The following is an 18,764-nucleotide window of genomic DNA, read 5'->3' as shown; positions in this document are numbered from 1 at the left end:
TTCTAAGTTTTCTAGGTACTAGAGACCATGTTTCTGAATCGCTAATGAGCTTCAACACCATATGAAGAACTTCGGCAATTTTCTCCATTTTGGTAAATGAAAATATATACATGATAAAATTTGTACTTGATTTGGGCCAAATAATGCTTTCTCAGGTATCCTGAAAAAGTCATGACTTGATCTTTATCATTAATTCATAATAATCAGCACAACATATCTGAGGAGTAATTTTCTCAGAATGCAAGGATTTGAAGGCCCAGAGTCATTTAAACCTAGAAAGCACTCTCTCCGTCATAAACTTAAAAGCACTCACTGGTAATGCAGCAGATAAAAATTACTAGGACATAAAATGTACGACCATGATTATTACCTAACATCACATTGTTAAATGATACTCAGTTATTTTACCACTTAACTTATGATTAGTTGTTTGACAGATATTTCAAAATCAAACAATAAGGTTGGACCTAAGATTATTTTTGCACACACCGAGCAATCCTGACACAGGCTCATCTGCCGGAGCCAGAATAGACAATTTAAACACATAACAGTATTAAAATCTGAGGATTCAAGGGTGATGGAGTGGAATTTTTCCACATTGAAATAAATATTTGTAAGCACTTATTTCAACACAACAGTATTGTCAATACCAGAAGCTGTCATGATTTTGGACATGGTATGCAAGAAATGATATCTGAGTACAGAATTTCTTCACCACCAAGAACAAAAGTGGTGTGCCGGTGCAAATTTAGCTTAAAAAGCATTGAAATGAACAGCTATTGCCACCACCAGCCTCTGACTTGCCAATATCCAGCCACCTGTATTTGCCAGTGGTGGTGGAAGTCAGACTGACAATTGTATTTAAGTTTCCATTTGATTAAATTGAATCTGGTGCACAAAAATGACCAAATGCTTTATTAAGAAAAGAGTTTAGCTTTCCAACTAGTGACAAATTCACTGGAACTGCTGATTTCTTGAAATTACAACCCACTAACAAAAACCATCTCAATGCATTAGACCCTCATAATAATGCCACCCACCACACAGAAAAATTATTGTCCAATACCAAATCCTATCCATGGAAAAGAAGTTATTTGCTTTCGCATGATTTCAAAAGGTGCATACATTCCGAACTTACCAATAAACCATTTAACCACAATAAAGCCTTAAAGTTTTCATAGTACTATCCACTGAAGATTGATGAAGATGACACAAAATAGTCCCGCTAGAGAATTAATATCCTTAACAAATATCCCTAATTACATTTTGCAGTGGCAATTTCCTCACAGATTTTGTATTAACAGCTTGGTCAGCAAAGGAAAGTTTACCTACCTCTTCATGCATTAAGCTGAAAAATCACCACCATATCTACCCAAAATTAACGATAATGGAATAATTCAAGATCAGTAAAAACTTACATTTTCTAAGATTCTCAAACACCTGATGATTTTTCTCAGCTTATCAAGCACTGGATCACTCCATTTAGGAAACAAGGCATCGTCTACTAGCCTATGGTTATCAATGTGACAGCAGCACTCAGTAACAGTCTTAACTATGTGCTCCAAACCACCCAATTCCCGAAGCTCTTCTTTGAACCACTCTCCAGCTCGACGAGAGGTCAAACTCAGCAATGTTTCCATTGCCAAATGTCCCACCTGTAAATTTTGCAGTAGAATAATAATAGTCAGTTTTATTATGTCTGGTTAGCATTAAGCAGGACATGATGCAGTAGTAACCTCATCTTGAGAATATTTTAAAGTTAGTGCAACGCAACTTAGTTCAGAATAACAGCTGGTCGAATTTGTGGCCTGGAATAATACGTAAACTCAAGATTTCAATATTGCAAAATTTTTACTGGGCATTATAAAAGTGGTGCTAAGAGTGAAATAACTAAGCCAACAGTTGAGAACAAAAAACAACAGTAAAACTTCCCCAATTACTACCTTCTCCAATTCCACTTCATAGTTTCCAAAATGATATCAAGCTTCACTGAATGCACAACAAAGCTTTGGTTTTTTTGTACATAGTTTATATTGGGAGCCACTCAAAGTTTCTTCAATAAATTTGTACTAATAAAAATAAATAAACATATATTTATGACCATTGTACAATTGAGCACCCCTAATCCAGCACCATCTGGACTTAGGTAATGCCAGACTTGGGATTTCACCCGATTTTGGGAGTGACTTTGGTAAGATTAATTTCGACACCAAAGCCAGAAAAGTTTCTAATGTAGGTAATCATTGCCAATCTAAGAGCTGTAGCTCAGTAAAAAATGTATATCAAGATGCCTTTTTGTTTTTGTACCGAAGAAAATTTTATCATTACTAAAAATTACAATAAAAACCATTTTTATTGTACATATAGTTTTGGAAATACAGGAAAAATCTAATGCAAACACAAAACTTTTGCAAGTTTTTTTTGCCTGCTTTCTCTTCGTGATTGCGCAAGTGTTACAGAGCTGTAAAACTGGATTTTTCCTACAGAAACTCTTAAAAGGAAGACAAATTCAAAACTATACACATTTATGCATTACTTCATGGAGAAAATGCTCCACAAATTACTCTTAAGAGACTTGGAAAGAATGGGCTGCCACAGCCAGATAAGGTGAATTTCAGAGCAGAGGCTGGCCGCTAGGACTTCCATACTGCCCCACACAGCTTCAGCTCATCTCATACCAATTCACTCACACCAACAAATTGGAAGAATCGAGTAACCAACCTCCTTTAACCTTCTCAGCGAGTGAGAAAAAAATCAAGGGGGCAAAGATTTGGTCACAGGCAGGAGGTTTGGGAAGTCGATAGAAGTTGTAAAAACACTTCTTCAGCGCTAAACTTGGATGTAAGGCAAACAATTATTGGGCAAACATCATAAACTAAAACCTTTAAATGTCACAATCAAACATACCGTAATGTTGTCCAAATCCAAGTGTACTGCATGTCCCTGTCCTTGAATTTCAGCACAGAGCTCTCGCACTTTGTGCTTGTTCTTATCAAGCTGAGCTGATGAAATGGCACCAGCCAAGTGGTCCAAAGCACCAGTTCCACCTTCTCCGCCCTCCTTACCCATCCCTCCACCATCAACTTCCAGGAGATTGAGCATCAATTCCAAGCTATCCCTATCCAAATCCATGTTCAGCCTATCTTGACTCAGCACAAACATGACTGTGGCAGTACATAAACCAAGGCTCTGTAAATTTCAAAGAAACAAGGGCTAGAATAAAATTAAATACAAAAAAACATAACGATAAATTTTAATGCAATGTAAAATATTAAAACAATTGATATTACCTATTGAATACCTCTTAATTACTTTTCATACCCCAGACCATGGGTCATAATATAATGGACTAATGATGGGCACTGTGCGAGTGAGTCAGTTCAAATGTGCGACTCAGCAGATAGAGCTGTGAGGTGAGAGTGTCTTACTTGGTGAGTCGCACCTCCCTCCCCTCCGCAAATGACTCCCTCTGCTCACACTGTGCGCTGAAATTGTGCGAGGCAAAGTCAGACTCCCAGCACCCATGACTCCCTCAGTGCACAATGAGCGTGTTGGAGTCGTGTGCAATTGAAGTCGGACACCATGCACACACGGCACTTTTCGTGGGTAGCCCACCGCTCACCTTTTTACCCCGCTTGAAATGTTCTCCTGATGCATTTTCTGGGTATAACTCTAAAAAGTCTCATATGACCCCTATCATATTTCTCTCTCCTACATGCTCCATGCATCGTGAAAGAAAAATGGTTGAAGATACTCATTTAAAGGTTTTCGGCAACGGCAAATTTATGAAAATAATACGAGACAAAAATGAAAATTTGTTCTAACACAAAGGACTAAGATTAATCGAGGAAATTAACTATGACTTGTTAACATGATCACGTAATTTTGGAGAGAATATTTTGTTACAACAGAATTTTTAAATTGTCATCATCTCTAAGCACAGGAGATGGAATACATTTTCAGTCTTCCATGAAATATATAACATAATGGCAGATATGGTTCCTCAGTTATATCACCTGTTAAACATTGTGACTATGCAATACGTGATTGATTTGAATTTAATTTTTCAAATTGTGATTAAATGTTTGTTCAGCCACCTCACCACCTTCCCCTCTTTCCCCCTCCCCTCAACCCAGAAATACTTTGTTGAGTTGCACTGTGTGAGTGGCTCTCTGGAGAGTGCTGTGAGCGGTGAGACAGCTCCACGAAAAGAGTCATTTATGCCATCACTATAATGGACGCCATTCCTCAAATCTCACCAGTTACAAAATATACCACACATGCATGATCTACTTGCTTTCTAAGTTATAAAATATGACCATCAAAATTCAAATAAATGACGATGAACAAGGTGAACACAGTGGACACCAAGTGACTATTCATGGAATGATGCGAATGACAAAAAATAAAAAAAAATGTTGTACTATGCAAGGCATGAACTTTGTTCCAATGGTTGTTCAAACAACCTTGCACAAGATCATTCATCATAAGAATGACCTTCAGGCTGGTCTGCCAACAGACTCTCATTTTCCCAGGATCTTCTTGTGTGTAATAAGCTCACCATCTTGAATACACAGTTTATGAGGATTTTCCCTAGGTCAGTGGTATGCAACTTTCATACAACACACAATAGAAGACAAATAAGCCACAAGTCACTCCAGCACCCATTATTGATCGAAGTCAACATCTATCCTTATGTTTCTCACACACAGCATAGAAAGAAGTAATGAGATGTTGCTTGAATCACAATTTCACAAAAAATAGTGAAATTCAAAGAAGCTCACAACCAAAAAAATTGTAATGATTTTCTCTAGGTACTTTCTTTGTCTAAACCAAATGAAAACCACTTACAGGATCGGATGTAGCATCATGCAAGGCACGGAAGAACTTAGCAACAGTTCCATGGGCCCTCAGGTGCATTCGGAATGCTGGTTCCATACATTTTGCAGCTAGAGATATGGCGGAGAGGCATCTATGAAGAATGAAGTACAATTAATACACAGAAGCCAAATGATTTACACAGGGAAAACAACTAAATAACATTTTTAAGGATGAGCTATATCTTCCAAATGCTCCAGGATACATAGGAATAAAATACAATCTTCAGAAAAATAATTAGAACAATTCCAAAAAATCTTATCATTTCATCGAGTGAGAGTATCCATTAAATGATATTCATGAAGAGAAGGACATGGTAGATGCATTAATAGATCAGAAACTTATTACTTTGCACAAATTATTACCTGGTTGCCATTGGATTAGTTTCTTGGAGAGCATCCAAGATGTATTCAACATCATCATTGAATTCTTGAAATTCTCCAGATTCTTGAATTTGATGTGCCTTTTTCACGTTTCTCACAACAGTATAATACTGAAATAAAGAACATTAGAAAATAAGATAATATAGAGATCTCAATATCAGTGAGTATTTATACATGCAAATTACACATATGACAATGGTTACAAGATATGTATGTAACATGAAAAAAATAACAAGAAACGGCCATTTATGATATACAAATTGCTCAAACAGTAAAAGTCGCAAAAGATAGAAAAATTTAAATTCATAATTACTACTAACAAGTTACATGTTGATCCTCAAAAGACTTAATAAATATTCAAAGAAAAATATTACAATTAAACAAATGAAACATTGCAGTTACCCACACATACACTGTACGGAGATTGATGAATTCAAATTAAAGAAAAGCTCAAAAGACTGATATTAATGTCTTCATTTGGAGAATATCTCCCATCAATGATATAAGTTTCTATTTCTGAAGTTATCTTAGAAAGTCTTTAGTACTGTACATCAGCATATTATAAGGAAGAAAAACATTGACTAACCCAGCACGTAATTAAATTAAAGATGCTCTTAATCTCAGAGCAACATATTTAAGGAAAGTAAAACCCAGATTGCCGAATACATGTAAAATAGTGCAACAGAAAATGGAGCTTGTTCTGCTGCTGACCCATAGCTGGCCGACTATTGTCGCATAATATGCTGCGGCAGTAATATAATAGCATTTTCCTCACTAAAGGACAAATGCTAGCATCCTAAAGAAACCCTCACATACTTTAAGTCCAGCAAAAAGTGGAACGTGTATATGTATTATTAATCCTGAAGGCGTATGAATGCTGTAAAATGGTAACATTTGAAAGCATTTCTGCAAAGCAAAAGTTACTCAACTGTGAGTAAGGAGAAGTAATATTCTACCCCTCTAAAACATTCAAAAGCAGACAAAACACCACCAATGGCCATGGAGAGAAGTAAAGACACAAGGCAGCAGGCCTAGGAGGAAGTCCTCTCCTGCTACTGCACATTCATGAGAAAAAGGGGAGCCCAGGAGGGAAAGGTCTAAAATCAGCACAGAGCCAAGAGGTGAAGTCACTTGTAGTTAGAGTAGATGGAGCCAGATTGTGGAATGATTCATTTGCAGCACCACATCGATGATTTTAGAGGAATGGATTTCATAGTCCTTAGAGTGGTACTCCCAATTCTACAACCTCGATCAGATAAAAGAAAGAATTTGAAAAGGAGACTTCAGGGTTTCTATAGAGAACTCATTCTAAAGGCCTTAGCATATGAAAAGAGCCAGCAGATATGGTTAAAATCAGCCTTACCATTGCAAGTGGGCGTTATTGTATGATAGAACCAACAGAAATAGTCCAATAACACAAACACCATGGCCCATTGTTTGGCAATTTGTTAAAGCATGAAGCTTCTGTGAAAGGCTCTCTGAGAAAATATAGAAAATGCCGCTAGTTAAGCAGGCTGTGAATGAAAAATAATGAGAGTAGGAGCAAATAAAAATTGGGATCTTTTTCTTATACGTACAGATGAAAATGTGTTAGAAAATAGTCATATAAATCTGAGTCTTTGCATGCTGTACTATGGTTTCAATGAGAGGAAATTACCTAAAAATATAAGTACCATATTAAATCAACTTGGTATTTCACAAATACTTCACGCGACATTTTATAATTATATACAAATACTTTTGAATATACCCAACCTCTAATCAAAACTATTCTGTACACTCCCATGTCTAAAATAATGAGAAATTGCTAAGATTTCCACTATCAAATGATTTTTTGATAAATCACATCAATAATTAATCAAGCAATACCATTCCAATTGGTAAATATCCAAACTGGAACAAGCACTGACATGTAATAAACTGATAAAAATACGTTATTCTAAGGCTGAAATTTTAGTAGTTCTGGAATACTTCTTAGCATGAAATTGTGTAGGTAGCAAACTTTCTCGAAAATGTACAATAATTAAAACTATGGCTGATAAACGATTCCCACAAAAATTGAAGTTTAAAAATAGAAACCAAGCACCTTGAAATTGACACACATCCATCAAAAGCAGAGTATGCTACAATACCATTAAAAATATCTCACCTCTTTTGCCCCTCTCGTGCACTTCACTCCCACCACAGGCTCACCAGGTGTGCCACACTCGCTCTCTCCATGGGAGTTGTAAACGGTGACCCTAGTTAGTGCTGGGGTGGACTGAAGGCCATCAAACTCGGACACCTGGCCAGGGGGAGGGGACATGGGTGCACCCAAGGGCATGGATGTACTTTGGCCATCCACAGGATCAATATCCCTTTCACCATCACCACAGCCATCAACACGTGACTGGCCCCTCACACCATCCTTGTCCTCACGTTCATCACACCACTTATGCCTGTACAATGCCAGACGCTTAGCAGGCCTGTCCGAAAGGAGCCGACGGCTCTTGAATATGCTACACTTCTTAGGAAGACTAAATCTTAGCCGTACTGCACCAACTGTTCTCACCTCCGTTGTCTCTACTTGTACGTCCTCAGAACTTGTTGCATGGTCCGTAGATGGTGCAACAATGCACGAATCTGTGGCCAATGCCTCAGCCTCACCTGAGGATCTAAGGTTCATGTCCATCCATTCCTCTGACACTGGACCCAAGCAGGACTGCTCTGGAACTACAGACGATGTTGGATCCATTGTTTCCAAACTACAGTGTGCTTCACCAACATCTGGTTGCGTTGTTTCAGGAATAAAATTGTCTGAGATTTGTCCTAAATGGATAGTGCCCTCATCTGGAAAAGTGCTGGTGGGTGGAGTGGGAGAGCAAGAGGATGGTAGTTCAGGAGAAGCTTCACGGGACTTGTCTTCCTCTGCCCTCCAATTCAATGGCAGTTCACTTGTAGGAGAGGATGATGGGTACTGATGGGAGACAGTCGGCAGAGTAGCCACTTCTGAACTTTCCTCTGCCTCACACGATGAATCGTCATCTTTATCCTCAGTCTCAACCATTTCACTGTAACCAGAGATGTCCCCCATACTAGAAACATTACCTTCCTGATCAGCATCAACACCACTTGTCCAGTCACTCACATAATGCCCTGGACTGAACTCCCTACTCCCTGAATTCACACTGGATGAAGATGCACCCGCCACAACTGAGCCTGAGGGAGCATTACCGCTATAACTAGAGGGAGGGGACACAACTGCACTCACCAATTCCTGTGTTTCACTAACGAGATGTGAGGTCCCTTTATCTTTAAATATTCTCAACCGTATTGGAGGTTTGCTTGAAGTAGGTGAGGTTTCAATTACTGGAGCGGCTAGATATGTTACTTCTTTTAAGGAGGATTGGGCACTGGAAACTGTATTATGGGAGCTGCCATCATTCACACATGACGATACATCTGAGTCCCCTGTCCTTGTTGTGTCAACATCTGAGCCAGTTGCAGCCCCTCCAGGGGTTACAAAAAATTTCTTCGACCCCAAGGATCGAGTATCCCTTGAACCTTTTGAACTACCATACACACCTCTGTCAAACTTTTTCCCAGTATACTTGTCCGAAGTTTTGTGACCATAATTGGACTCTGCACGACGACTCCCAGCCACATACGCAGCAGTCCTCAGGTGAAGATCCTCCGTTTCCTCTTTAGGAGCTGGATACTGGTCAGCATTCCGACTCTTGAAAAACTTCCGTGGCTTGCATACAGGTTTGACAATAGGAGCAGGGCAGCCAGTCATTTGTTTATTTTGCAAGGCATCTGGGTCAGGGTCAAACAAAAACGGATCTTTAGATGGGGAAGATATTGTTGGGCTTTGACTTCCAAAATCCAAGCGCATTTTTTTATTTGTACTTTCATCTCGGCGGCCTGAAAGTAAAAATTATGCATGCCGCATTAAGATGAAAAGGAATATGCGTCTTAGAAACTTTGATGAAAGGGACAAAATAATTAATAGAGAAAGACAGTGATTTTAAGCTTTGTTATAAATTCACCAATTGTTTAATATCTTCCTCATTCTTCATGGCCAGAGATGTCTATTATTCATTAAGGAAGTCATGAAATTTTCCTTTCAAATTAGCATTAAAGGTATTTTAGGATACATTACCACAAGAATGACATCAATTAGTGAATGATAATTTTTTTTACGTGGCATCCTCACTTTCACTGAAAATATTTGTCTTCCCCAATAATCAAAGAAACATTGCAATTAGTCCAGCTGCTTGGTAAAAAAGACCAGTAAACACTGCAGTTGAATATATCTGCTCACTTGATTAACTATAAACCAAAAATTATTATTTGGAATAATTATGGGATGTACAGTAGCACAAAAAATTTACGCAAAGCTCATTGGCATCTGAAAGCAGCCAGTTCAGGAACTACAGTAAAACTTCGATTTTACGCACTTTGATTTTACATCAAGTCTCGTTTTTACGCAGCGACACTCAAGTCCGGCCGGCAAGCATAGGGAATTCCAATGGTGAAACTTCGATTTTACATCTTTTCTTGATTTTACGCAGTTTTTTCGATTTTGCGCAGCATAACCCCAGCCCCAAAGAGGCCGCTAATCTTGATTTTACGCAGTTGTCTTTCGACACGTTTTGAAAATCCCGACTGGAGCAATATGAAGTTAGGTTATTTATTCGTCTAAATGAGTTACAAAAATGAATACAAGAACGGTTGAAATGACGTCGCGCTGTTGATCGTGAAACTAAAAACATCGCGAATCTAATTATTGCTTCCCCCTACGACCTCTCAGTAATATTTCAGGCTCCTTTACGAACGCGAATATCGCTCTTAGTTAAAATTTGCCGTAGAAGGATATCGAAACCTAAAATATACGGCAATCGCCGTGTATGCGTGATTAAGACAAATGATCGCCGGAGATATTAACATTATCACCTTTCGTTATTATTCGACTTATTGATCGACGCTTTTTATAACATATATAATGTAATTACAGTAGATGGTCGTTAATCCGGAATTATGAACTACGGAATATCTATCCCTAACGGAAGGTTTTCTAGAATTTTGCGAACGCTATGTTTTCCTTCGCCCCAGCGAAATTAGCCGTTAAAAATCCTCCCGTGCCAACATTTTGGCTTTCAAGGTGATCCAAAAAAGATAGTCGTACTTCTAGTATGGACGTAAGTCGATGGTGATTCAACACGATGGTAAAAGCATATGTTGTCTCATTCCGCGGGCTAACCCCACATCTGCGGGATGAATGGAGGCGAGGGAAAGTTGATTGCGCGGCGCGCTTATTAGAGCTGATTCAACTTGTACCTCATTTTCAGTGGGTTTAAATGAAACATGGTTGGAACTTCAATAGCTATTAGCTTAACTCCGCTAGGTGGCAAGCGTTTATTTTTAACGGAACGGGAATGTTAATGGGGAACGGGAACGGGAAAGTTAATGCCCTCGGGGAATAACTCGCGTCGTCAATCGTCATGCAATCATTGAAGTCAAATGAAGACGTGAGTGATAAGGAAGTCCCTTTAAACTCAGGAATGGCTTAGTACCATTAAATCGAAATACAAAAAGTGTCCGGTGTCGTTATCAGACAAGGGGAAGCAAAATATTACGTTAAGATGAGTCACACGGCTTGTGAGCCGAAGGTCCCGGCGCTGAATTCGCGGAAGAATGCCGAGAGAGAAGCTATACCCGGTAGATTCTTTCTACTTCTGCTAAATTTTCATGGGAAAATGGTTTTCTAATACGTAAAAATTATAAAGAAGGAAGATTGTTCCGGACTATTAATAATTTTTGACGGTAGTTGCGCGGTTATTTAAATAGCTCACATTAAAAAAGTGATCTAAACACCGGAAAAATCTGTTTTTCCGAATATCCCGGGTCCTATGTGCTCCGTATTATTCTTGGTATGCTATTTGGAAGGAGGATACTGATAGCTGGGGTCATTAGTGCCATGAAGTAAGGGCTGGGGGGATAGGGACCCTATATTGGCATTAGCCAGGTTGTAATGATAGGCCTTAAAGGGCTTAACGTCCCATCTGCTGGACAGAGTGGTGCACTGGAAGTGTCCTCCACATTACTCTCAAGTAGGGATAGGGCCATCTCTGATAACAATTTCTCCATGTTTCCGGTGCAACCGCGTAGGTTTGTTGGTGATGACAACAGTTTCGCTGGCACTGCTGCCAGCATCTTCAGGTCGAAGATGAAGATGCCATCTCTGATAAGTTTCTGCTACTGCCAGGACTTGAACCTAGGCCCACAGGGTGTAAAGCCTTTGTGATGTATTAGCAAAATTTTGCTTCCTGTTAATGGGGTTAATTTGGATGACTATCCTCAGATATCTCATTTCTTCAATCTCCAATCTTTGTTTGTCTGCAGGTGGTTAAACGGATTTCCTGAAAACTGCTTTTAATGAGAATATTTTCGAAAATTAGCTTCTCTGCGAGCATTTAGTATCACCATTGCAACATTTCTCCTGGGTAACAGAAGTAATCTTAGCACCAGAAATGCTAGCAATTCTACCATGTTATTCAACCATGGGAAACATTGTTCAGGAATGCAACGTTGTTTTTCTCAAGGTAACACGTCATCTGTGGTGTTGCTTGTGAGTAAATAAGATTATTAGGCTTCATTTTCTTGCCCCCAAATGAGTTATTGAATCCAGGAAACATATATCTGATACGACTGAAAAGGATTTCATGCTCTTTTACCGTAAAGGCACACATATGAGACTTTTTCTGGATCCGGTTCTGGTTCAAATCAGAACTATACAAGTGTATGACTAAGCGTTCTAAAAATAATGAGCAAGTGTTATCCTGAAAACTATACTTCTCCTCAATACCAACTCTTGATTTTACACACTTTGATTTTACACAGTGCCCATATTTCGGTCCCTCCAACTGCGTAAAATCAAAGTTTTACTGTACTTGTTTTCCAAAATTTTACCCTCGTAATGCTCTCATACAACTGGGAATTTTAAAAGCTATATGCCACTCATACCAGGGAAATAATCATAACCGTCACATTATGACAACACGCAAAAGATCCAGCTATGAATTCTTCCCCATATTCTCCGAAGTATGCTTCGCCCAACACTCACCTAGAATGGAGTTTACTCTCGTCAGGACATCTGTGGAAGCAGCTGACACATTGGGCATTGAGACTGCCTTAAGACACAATCGTTCCGGTGGTGTAGTGGGTTAAGTATCATACAATGACTCAGAGGTTCCACGGATGTCTGAGTGACGGTTGATTTGATGCTGCACACACGCTGTGGACATTTTTCTAATCTTAAAACTTTGCACAACCTATTACAGGGTCCAGAGGATGTTGCATGGCTATTGCATTCTTACACGCTTGTTTATTTGGTGAAATTCAACTTCTATGTTGCACAACCATTAGGGCAGTTAACTGTGGAGTGAATTTTGACTACCTTTTCCGCATCGTCCAGCCCTGCTTCAAGGCCCCTAACATTACCTGCATGTGCAGTGTGTCACAGCCTACACTTTTTCCCTGCTCACGAGAAAACTCCTAGAATTCCTCAAAGCAGAATGAAAGTATATTTTTGAGCCACCTGGAAACCTCCAACAAACCGGTTGTCTGTTTTCAATTCAGTATTGCAATGCTTTGCTCAATATTCTATTACCAACAATACTTTCCCAAGGATTTTACTGGAGCAAATTAATACACTGCAAATGAAAAGAAGTGCAAAGCCGAAATAATATTGGAAAATTTGGTGTCCATTTTAAGCTTTAACAATTTCTTTCATGTAGTTATCCAAAGCAATTGATCAATTTAGTCACTAACTGATTCCTCTCACGGTGAAATGAGAGGCGTAATTAGACATTTGTGAACTACATAATTTTTTTAAAAACTTTATTTTTAATCACATAGATCAGCGGTCTCCAACCGGTGGTATGCGTCCCCCTTGTGGATACACGATGAACCAGTCCTCGGGAGTACGCCGAAAATAATCGGTAATGGCTGACATCATGAACTACATATCACTCAAACAGGAAATATATAAACATATTATGTGGTGTATTTAAAACGAAGTTTCTATTTGTACAATTATTTACAACTATAAGTATCACCTACTTGTAATGAAATTATATAATGCAATATGCACGTAACATTTTTGAGGGTATAATAATAGTAATATACATAAAGAGGGGTACGGGAGTAAAAACAGTTTCGGTTAGTTAATTAGGTCATTAATAAAATAGATGTATCTGAACTCACCTATAAATATTTTTAAAATTCTGAAAACTGACAGAAAATATGAAGTATCAATTATGATATTCATCTATTGCCAAATTATATAGAAAACTGCAAATATTGCAGAAATTTGAAAGGGTGAAATAGAATTTTATAGAAATTGACACTTATTTTTGCGTAAATAGGAGAGAATGGCTTTTTTTCGAGAATTTTTTTCTTCGAGATAATGGAATTACAATTAATTTTTTTCCTAGCTGTATGCTGATACATCTCATGGACTGATATATTTTTCCTCGTGAATTTCAGGCATAATCAATCTATACATACCTTAATATGTTTCCTCTAATTCAAGCGAAATATTTTTTTATCAAATCCCATCTTTGATGTTAGCTTTCTTTATGAATTCCTGCATTATTCCCCTCTTATCTGAAGCTCATATGCTGTACCATGCAGTCCTTTACCTGTCTTTTCCTGTTATGAGTCCGAATCGTTTTCATCAGATTATTTGATGTCTACAATTAAACTCATTTATTTTTATTTTGTTTACCTAGTCTGCTTCACCAGTTAATTTTTAATGCATTTTAATTATGCAACAATCACGGAAGTAAATCCCTCGTAAAACAATGAGAAGGAAATGCTGCTGCTGTGAGGAAAATTTTTAGTAAACATTTTGGGTCTTCCTGGAAATATTTTTTTGCTGCAATAATTGCAAGATTAGACCGAATATTATAATATAGAGAAGTGTCGGTTCTGGTACACAGTTCTTGGTACTGCCGGTTCTTGTCTGTGGAACCGGTATTGAGAACTATCGCATCAAATCGGTACTTAAGAACCGGCTCGGAACGGTGGCGAGGATTTGAATTTGGCGCCCAAAGCCGAAATGGTCTGCAGCGTAATCAAGGCCCAAAAAGTACAATAAAAAGATTAAAAAACACATAAAATACTTTCCGATAGCATGGCATCCACGTTTTTTTCCTTTTGAGAGTTGCTCGCTCACACGCACATGTAAGGGTAGTCAGTTTTTTGCTCTCGCCAACATGGTAACATTTCCGTAGCCACTGCCACTTTCAAACAAGCTGACTCTTCACCTGCAGCCATCCACGGCACAGTGCCATTCTTTCAACTTACCATAGTCTATGTCAAACCAGTTGATTCGTGCCGTTGACGGCACGGCATCCATTTCAATCCAGCCTAGCGATGCGCCTTCTAAGGCATGAAATACAGACAATGCTACATTGAAGCCACTATCAGACGATACGCCTTTTTGCCGGCTGCCGTTCACATGAAATTCAGGCCGCTTTCAGACAAGACAACTCTCTGCAATGCCATGTGCCGTGCCGTGAACGGTGGCTGGCAGAAAATCGCCTCGTGTGCAAGTGGTCCTACAATTGAATCATGTACATTGCCGCCGACTCCATGGGGCCCGAGCCCCCTCAAAAATTCGTTATGGGTGTGAGGAAAAATGTGCCAGCCTTTTCGATTTTCCTCGGAGTGTCCAGATATCGAGATTCGAGTTATCAGGGTACTAATGTTATTCATATGACTCATTTAAAATTCTTAAAAACTTAAAATTCACTACTTATAAAATTTCCCGGGGGAAGATCCCCAGTTTGGGCCCCCCCAATATTTTTTGTAAGTCGACGACCCTGTACATATACAGTAATTCTTCGACATACGAGCAAGATGGATTCTGAGAGCTTATTCATAAGTTGATGAACCTATGCAAGGCATAGAAAAGTGTGGTAATCCTGCAGAATACAACACTGCATTACAATAAGGTAGTTTCCTTCATGAAGGAAAACGAAATGCATTGATTGCGATTCCTTACCCACCATTAGTGTATTCATACTATACAAATTATTTGGTTTTGGAAATCCCAGTTTAGAAGAATGGCAGACCTCAATTTTATCCGAATTAGAAAAAGGCCATATTGGCGCCCAATCGATTCGACTCCACGTGACGTCACAGGGACCTAGTTTCTATATGAGTAGATAGACGTTTTACATTGTCTGAGATTACCAATGCATGAGGCACAGAGTTCAGGGAAACATCTCTTAATAATCACCCATAAAAATTACCTAAGTTCGGAAAGTTTCCTTCATTTGATAGGGTAATAATAATCCCTGTTTAAGCCAAGCGCTACCTGCTAGCAGGGTACTCTGCTACCTGCTAGCAGCCTACGTCGTATCAGCGGTCAAAGCCTCGTCCCAAGGTCACCTCACACGGACTTTTCCCAGCATTCCTACTTAGCCGTCGCGTTTTCGCCCGCTTGTAAATTTTCACTTTTCGTATAATCGCGAAAAATAGCTATCGTAATTCAAAAATCTAAGAGCGTGTAATGCATACTACAGGAGTAATAATCTTTCCATTTAGGCAGTAAAAAAATAATAGGAAACCACCCTATTTTTTGTTAGCTCACAACCGCTCAGTTTAGCTCACCACGATGTCGCTGTACTGGCGTGCTCAGTAGTTTATTGCTGAGGTCATAAGAACTGTGGCAGTGAAGCATGCAAATAAGTTGTCAAGTAACAATTTAAGCTTCATCGTAGAATATAGAATACATTTTGAACTGACTCACAAACTACAACAAATTAACGGATGATGTTATCAGGAGTTTCAGTATTGATCCTGATGTTATGCGGTATGTTAACTGTGCATCTAGCAAATTTCGTGCGGGCCATCAAAATCAGCATCGTCCACTTCTGTTTTCAGTGAATGCCAGTTCAGTACTGCAGGCAATATTTCCACCAAAAAAAAAGAATAAATAGGGTCAAAATGTTGAATTTTTTAAAATCAAAACCTGGAGAAAGAACCAGTGGCTGCCTTGTGTAATGTGAAAAATTGGTAGATCATGTATTCTTTAACCCATTTATGCCGAAGGTTTGAAAAATGCAAATTTTTCCTTAATTTTCACATATTGTTGACAAAAATACGTATAAAAACAATATCCGAAAGAAAAAACAATGTATCTCTTACCAGTTATTAATTACGAGGTGTTCCAAAAATGGAACACTAGGCAAATCCACTACTATGACGTACTCATTGATAGCATGCAAAAAATTTGATTCAGACTATTATTAACTCACTATTAAGAATGATATCCAGGTCAACATTTAACATGCAAGGATACATTGTAGTTTTTACTTTGAAAAGTGGTATATTTATGGTATTTGACACAGCAAATTTGCTTTCCCTGCTTCACTTTCTACTGATTCATGCCGTCATGACGTGAGTCAAGTTTACGTTTCATAGATTTCATGGTCTCCCTTTCTAAAAAATATTATTTGTAAAGAATTATGCGACGCCCAATATAGTGACAGGTCACACGGCAACGAAATTCAAGAAGATCCATTGGCTTCACATCGTTTATCTTATGCAATTGCCAAGAATTTTGTAAAGCCAGCTCGAAGCCGAATAACCGGAGGGCTCGGGTACCATTTCTTTCCACGGGTTGATGCTTGATACTTGTCAATATTTTCATCAGCTCGGTCCACTCCTCCCATATACTGATTATAGACCTTGATTGAATTTGGCAGAGTAACTTGTATCTTTTTTTCTACTTTTGAGAATAACGACTGACTATTCCAAAGGATTGACACCGGCACCAGAAGATGCAACAGTTATAGCACTTTTATCATTTCATCTACAAACAATATCGCCTTTTCCATCAATTTGGTAATCGAATGTGCCCCAAACGTTTTTATATAGTGTAGCATCAGATAGTAAAGAAGGTTTGTCTACGCGATCTTTTCTCGCTATGCCGGTTGCTTGGTGGCCCATTGAATGAAGTTTATCAAGAAGTGCAATGCTTGTAAATAAGTTGTCGAACATAAAATTGTATTTTACGGGATGCTGCGTTGTGAGTGCCTCAGTGAATTGCAAAACAATTGAAGCACCTACAACGTATTATTGGTATTGAGTGTTCGGGTTTTTTTCCTTGATAAGGCTGAAACCAGAAAATGTAGCCTAGATGCACCAGAATTTATACCAAAACCGAATAGGCTTACCCCGAATGGACTGTTTGCACCTGTCATGACCGAAATAGTGACTCATGACCTCATCAAAGCTGAAGTATATTTCATTTGGCACAAATTTCATACATCTGTCATTCAGGCGCTCAGTTAGAGGTCGCAGTTGGAAAACTTGTCCGTGTGGTTCAAGTTAGACTTGTCACCAAAAAAATTTGAAAATATTGTTTCAAATCGGTCACGTCTCATTGCACTACTAACTAGAGAATTATACGAATCTGGTCTTTGCTCCCAAAGCATACGTCGTCTCGGAACAGAGACGTAACCACTCAGGAAAATTATTCCACAAAAACATCGACAGTCAGTTCAAGGTTCACTTCAATATCCAGAAAGAGTTCTAAATATTCTATAGGGGTTTTCATTTTCGTGATTTGTTCTTCTGATACTCTAACTTTTACTGTCTGGGCAGTCAGATTGGCTTTCTTCCATTTGCGCACAACTTCGGTTATTATTATCCTATCTATATACAGCCCTTGTGGTGACTGACTCACTCATGGATACAAATTCCCGACCACTTCCAGAAGTGCTGGAGAGCTGAAATTTGGCACGCGTGCGGGGAATCCGAAATGATCCGGAGGAAAAATCCGAAAACCGGAAGTTTCCGCCACGTGTCGTCGCTAGGACGACAAAATGGCCGAAATCGGGCTTTTTTCGGGGACAGTCTTTCGGTTTTTATTTTACTGCGCGCGAATGGTGTGTGCCACACAGATCGCTAATGCATTTTCTGAAAGCTGATAAACGTAAGCACGTAACTACGTAATGTTGTTAATTTCTTTTTAAGAAAATTGCAGCCAAAATGGCGTCCAAAAATTCGTTTTTCTATTAAAATTTCATAACTTCCGCTCCCTTCGACTTAATTTAAGGTATAGGATAACGAAAATTATTATTATATATGCTTATAACATCGTCTACGAAATGTAGGTAACAATTTTCTTTCGTCGTCCTTGGTTACTCAGAAAAAAATTAAAATATTCCGAAAATCACCGAAAATTACAATTTTCAAAAGATTAACACAAGGTTTTGTCAATTTTTACTCAACCGATTTCTTTCAAACTTTGTAGTTACATACAGCTTAGCATTTTCTTTCAGAAGACATAAGCAGTTTAATAATTATTTAATAGATTTAACCGCGAAAAAATAAAAATGGCGGGCACTGCTAACATTTTTCAGGGACTGGTTTGCTTTTTATTGTATTACTTTCGAAATATGGATGTCATAGGGCACAATTCTTTTAGACATGACAGTAAATGAA

At 38.6% G+C, this 18,764-nt stretch overlaps 1 protein-coding gene across 8 annotated transcripts in view; it reads right to left on the bottom strand.

Moving 5' to 3' along the window:
• Positions 1–18,764, bottom strand: part of LOC124170473 (protein wings apart-like) — a 56,455-nt gene that overhangs the window by 25,120 nt on the left and 12,571 nt on the right. For 6 of the 8 annotated variants that reach the window (XM_046549190.1, XM_046549186.1, XM_046549188.1 and 3 more), the window contains exons 3-7: positions 7,411–9,164; positions 5,244–5,371; positions 4,852–4,972; positions 2,908–3,189; positions 1,419–1,655 (exon numbers count right to left, since the gene is read on the bottom strand). In XM_046549190.1, coding sequence (XP_046405146.1) covers positions 1,419–1,655; positions 2,908–3,189; positions 4,852–4,972; positions 5,244–5,371; positions 7,411–9,164 — 2,522 coding nt within the window. Of the gene's footprint in view, positions 1–1,418; positions 1,656–2,907; positions 3,190–4,851; positions 4,973–5,243; positions 5,372–7,410; positions 9,165–12,366; positions 12,462–18,764 lie in introns of those variants that run through there. The other 2 variants (XM_046549194.1, XM_046549193.1) reach the window with 2 other exon arrangements.

The sequence above is a fragment of the Ischnura elegans genome, chromosome X, assembly GCF_921293095.1.
Source record: "Ischnura elegans chromosome X, ioIscEleg1.1, whole genome shotgun sequence".
NCBI classification, from domain to species: domain Eukaryota; kingdom Metazoa; phylum Arthropoda; class Insecta; order Odonata; family Coenagrionidae; genus Ischnura; species Ischnura elegans.
Note: the sequence above shows the minus strand (reverse complement) of the source record. Positions and strands in the feature narration are given on the sequence as shown.